A 4,908-nucleotide genomic window follows, 5' to 3' on the forward strand; every position below is an offset into this window, starting at 1 on the left:
TTATATGGGCATATCATGCAACAGTCAGTGCCAATTGGCGAGTTGCGATAGGTGCCCAAAGACAAATGCAGGGGATTAGGTGTCATGATGATAAAAGGGTGATGTGTGATGATGGGACTGAAACTCGATCATACTCACACTATTCACTTGCAGTGAGACACATTATGGGGGACTCTGGTTGAGTGAGAGGGAAAGAATGAGTGTGTGTGTGTGTGTGTGTGTGTGTGTGTGTGTGTGTGTGTGTGTGTGTGTGTGCCATGAAAAGTGTAAAAAAAGTTTAAAAAAATAAAAAAGTAAAAAGTATAAACAAATATGTATCATCAAAATATTTGTTTATACACATTTTATGTGAAGTACTTCATACAAATAGAATAGTTTTTAAGTTTCACCTGCCGATAACTGTCCAAAAATGGCTAGTTTTTAAGTATATGTAGCTCACAGCCCATCACAGTTACTGTAAAACATATGCTATGGGACTGTGGAATTGAGTTGCAGTAAAAAAGTATCTCTATGTTAGCTTTTAGCATAGATTTATGTATCTGGAAAATTGTTCACATTCATTGCTACTGGAAAATTGTAAAAATAATCTGTTGAGAGGGCTATTTTCCTAGTTATTAGTACTAGTGTGTAAGTTACAAGTATCTCTGCACTGAAATATCAGAGTCAAATTGTGTCTCAAGAACTGAACTGTACCTCAAGAGCTGAACTGGGTATCTCAAGAATTGAACTGTATCTCAAAAATCAAATTGAATGTGTGTGAAGTGAATAAATGAAAAAATTCGTTACCATATAATTCATAGTTGTTATTTACAAAAAAACATATCCACTATTTCGTTGTTTGTATAAAGGATGCGCAGGAGACAAATTACATTAGTTCTGATCATGAGGCTGAAGTTTAACATGAAAGGTAAAAGAAATGTATAGAATGGTTGCAGGGGATATACCTATCGTGCTGCACGTATTGGGTTATGGGAGCAGGTGCCACATGACTGTGCCTGCTTCCACATATGTATATCAAACATGTCTAAAATTATATCTCCTGTGCATGAATAAAACTATAGACATAGTATCTGAGTAAAACAGTACACTGTTAAAGTGGGAACAGGGTGAAAAGAAATCGTCTGCAGACTTTGAGGTGAAAATTTTTCATCCAACTTAAAAGTAATTTTACATTTTCATAAGCAGACACAACACTATTTTTCACACATTTTCTTCTTTGCCTTGAGTCAACAGAGAGCAGTATGCCCATAGACTTCCAGGTCTTGAATAGCAGCAAACTTGAATATTCGACATATCCATGTGATCTCCTTCTTCTTCACATAGATGATGGCATCTGTGCTGTGGAATAATCGAAGCGACGTCACTATATCTTTATAGGGTATTCCAGGATAATCCCACTGAATTCCATAGTAGAAATATGTTAACCACTGGCACTCCTTTGTGTTTTAGCACACTTCACATTTTTGAAACACCTTGATGATGCAATGTTTGCTGGGAATGTTTCTGTTATACCCACATTTTCTGTATATGCTACGAATGAAACATCTTTAACTATGAACTACCTACTCTCATCATCATAGAAAACCTGAGCGTCTGCAGTGATGTTCACAGCATGAAATACCATATTGGAATGCTTTGGGTATCATGCAGCACATTTTCATTTATACAGAGCGTTGCACGAGACAGGTGAGCAGGCAACACAGGTGAGCAGGCAGTAATTAATCATAAGGTCTTGTGGAACAGAAGCATAAGCTGCAGTGTGTTCTGGGAAATTTTCTGAAGGTTCAAATTCAAATCATATATCTACGCATCCAGATTTATTTATCTCATTCTGTTTTGAGCAGTCTATTACAATGAAAAGCACCAGCTCCTTGAATTTTCGTGGAATGAGTGGACATTCTTCTTCTTCATAGTATGAACCTCACATACATAACATATGCTAGACTGTATACATTTCATCCCACTGCAAGTGTAAATTATCATACAGGTAGTATTTGGAGTTCAGGGAGTCTCTGGCATTAGTTAACTCGCAGTTATCAAATTTAGCGGAATCATTTACTATATCCCCTCTTCTATTGGTCAGAAACGCAAGTATGACGAACCTGGGCGTCTCCAGGTGAGCAGAAGTTTTAATAGACCATTTTTTCTGCTTGCAGTCAGAAGCATTGGGTACTCGAAAAGCTTCAAACACTGCTTATTCTACACAATGATGTGTGGCATTTTCTGTGTCATTTTATTGATGGTGATCTCGTTCTCCTCTTGAGCTTCTTGAATCAATGAGTTGTTATGCTTTGCACTCCATACCACAATAAGTTCCTGTTTAGCATTCATAACAATTCACCACATGGCCTCAAAGTACCTCATAAGCAGTTTTAAATGTATACATGCAGTAAATCTCTTGTACTCATCCACTGCTCTATCCACTGGTTCGTTAATGAGCCATCCAGCATTTTCTAAATCGTTCACATCCGAAGGAGAAGCAGATAGAAACGTTTTAAGAGTTGATGGTATGACTACATTGTGTGTACAGTCAATCTCGACCCCATTAAGTTCATATTGTATCTCAGGAAACAGGAATGCTAAAGCATTATGCATAACGTTCTATGCAACTCATCCATTTTCGTAATGATCCATCAAGATATATGAAACTCTTGCATCGGAGGGTTAAAGCATCTTCGTGTTGGATGAAATCCAGATTTCATCGTTCTTGTTAAACATGGTTGATGGATAAGGTTTCTGTGAAAAGTAATCCTGTCATATAATTCACTCATCATATTCCATCGGCCTAATTATATTGCACGATGGCATCCCATGACTTCATACGCACCATTGGAAGAAACTCGTAGTGTGCATGTTTTATCACCTTGCTGTTCTGTTGTGAAGTGCCGCACTGTGCATTGGGAACTTTGGTTTTATACCTGTCCTCTCTTTGTTGACAGTTGGGGGATACTGTGGTCCCTAACGTATTGAACCTTCCTGTTCGGGAAATTAAAGGTCGTCGCTTTTGCCGTCAGCAGGTCCTGGCTTGTTGAAGGGCAACACCGTTTCTGCGACTCTGTAGGTACAAGGTCACTCGTGGTTCAGCTTTAGATGTAGCCTCACAATAATTTCCTGGCCATGAAAGTCGACAAGTCGATTATCCTGGTCCATAATACGCAGCTGCCGTCCTATTGATCCTTTCTCGTTAATGTGAATCGTTGTGCTCATAGTCATTATTTCATATTTGAGTGTATTGACATTTACATGTAGCACAATACCTTTTCTAGACCATTTTAAAACTTTGTTTACATCGTCAATATCGTATACACCAGGTTCTATTTCCACAATTTCTGTGCACTATTAATTTCCAGACAAAATCTGTTGTTAGCCTATGTGATATTCGGAAAGTTTTTGTAAATCTCCAGACCAATCAGCGCAGTATTCCACTCCCAGTTGCCTAAATCAATTCGCACGTAATACAGGCGATCGATGTTTTAAAGTTAGAGTATATGGCATTGCATCTGAATATCAACTGATGAGTGGATGCTTAATGCAAGGAACATGATCCACAGATGCTCGCATGAGCAGGTATTAAAGTCTTGGTAGCGATGAAAATTGTAGAACACACGTCTTCTGTCGGTGAAGTATCGTTGTAACCCTTCTGGTGGTTGCAAGTCTGCATATGAGACGAAATAGTAGATGGTATTTGTATTTTTCTTAATATATGCCACCCAATGGTTTTCTAGCCCCCCCAAGCAACATCTCAATCCACAATTCTACATTCTCCTGGTTTCCACTAGTCTTTGGTAATGTATCCCGCATAAAAACACCTATGAATCTTGGAACATTGAGTTTTTCACTAAGAAACTTCAGCAGATCTATATTTGTAAGCGGTCCATTCGGTAGAATAGTTCAGGGTTTTTTTATCTATGAACAGACCTTGTCCTTTCTTGTATGGTTTCACAAATACATATGTCAACTGCTATGAAATGCAGCTAAGCATTTTCGCTGTGCATTTAAGCATAAAAACACTTTGCAAGTTACATATTTTGCTCTAAAATGCTTTTTACAATACTCTCTATGACATTTTTGAAATACTTTTGTCTCAATTATCTCAGGCATGTGCTCTGTTTGCTTTCGGGTTTGTGGAGGTGGCAGTGTTATTGGTTTCCTTCTTTTTGGTGCACTTGTCTCAGGTTCTTCTTGTCTTGCATTGTCATTATGAGTCTCTTGTTGCTCTTGATTACCTACAGTTTTGTTTCGATTCAGAAGCTGTAGTGCAAGTATCATCTTAAAAGATCTCAGTTGTAAGCTCTCCTTTGCTGGAGTGTTGGATTCCTTCTGTTCCTCTTTATACTGAAGCCAAGAATTACAAACTGCATCTGTAAAATGGCATATTGTTCTTAGTGTCCACTTCTTGGTCCTTGCACCCATTGGGCAGTAGGAATTGAGCGGATCTGCCATATCCACACCACCCATGTTCTGATTATAATTTTTTATTACACTGGGTTCCTCAATATGTAAATATTTGCTCTCTTTCTTGGACCACCTCCAGCATGTGTCACTAGGTTCAATACACTGTGCAGTGGACAGCATCACAACACTTTTGTTGTCCATCCATTTTGTAACCGCCAACTTTTGATCACTTCTGACCAGCATGTCACATGAGCCTCATCCTTCTTTCTGTAGATCCTTATGTGGCTTTAGCTGGATCTGCTTTGGAATTCTCTTATTCATAATGGTCCCTGTAGACACAAGACCTTTCTCAAGCAGCAAATCAGCTAATTTCACAGATGTAAATAATCTGTCATGGTAAATTATAAGGCCAGGATGTAATGATTTTGTGAGCAGCAAGATAGAAGCAGTACAAATTAGATGTAGAAGCAGCTCCTGAGGAAATGATGTTTTGCCTTGGTAACAGACAAAATC

The 4,908-nt window shown here is 38.4% G+C and overlaps 1 protein-coding gene across 1 annotated transcript; it reads right to left on the minus strand.

Annotated features, from left to right (window-relative positions):
• Positions 1-3,954: 3,954 nt before the first annotated feature.
• Positions 3,955-4,638, minus strand: LOC126426624 (piggyBac transposable element-derived protein 2-like). The gene has a single exon (XM_050088513.1). The coding sequence runs from the start codon at positions 4,636-4,638 to the stop codon at positions 3,955-3,957; it is 684 nt and encodes a 227-aa protein (XP_049944470.1).
• Positions 4,639-4,908: the final 270 nt, after the last annotated feature.

The sequence above is a fragment of the Schistocerca serialis genome, chromosome 11 (genome assembly GCF_023864345.2).
Source record: "Schistocerca serialis cubense isolate TAMUIC-IGC-003099 chromosome 11, iqSchSeri2.2, whole genome shotgun sequence".
NCBI lineage: Eukaryota > Metazoa > Arthropoda > Insecta > Orthoptera > Acrididae > Schistocerca > Schistocerca serialis.

Bases quoted from the DNA above. Each gene is read 5' to 3' on its own strand.
- LOC126426624 (XM_050088513.1), bottom strand. From the start codon at position 4,638: ATGCTGGTCAGAAGTGATCAAAAGTTGGCGGTTACAAAATGGATGGAC.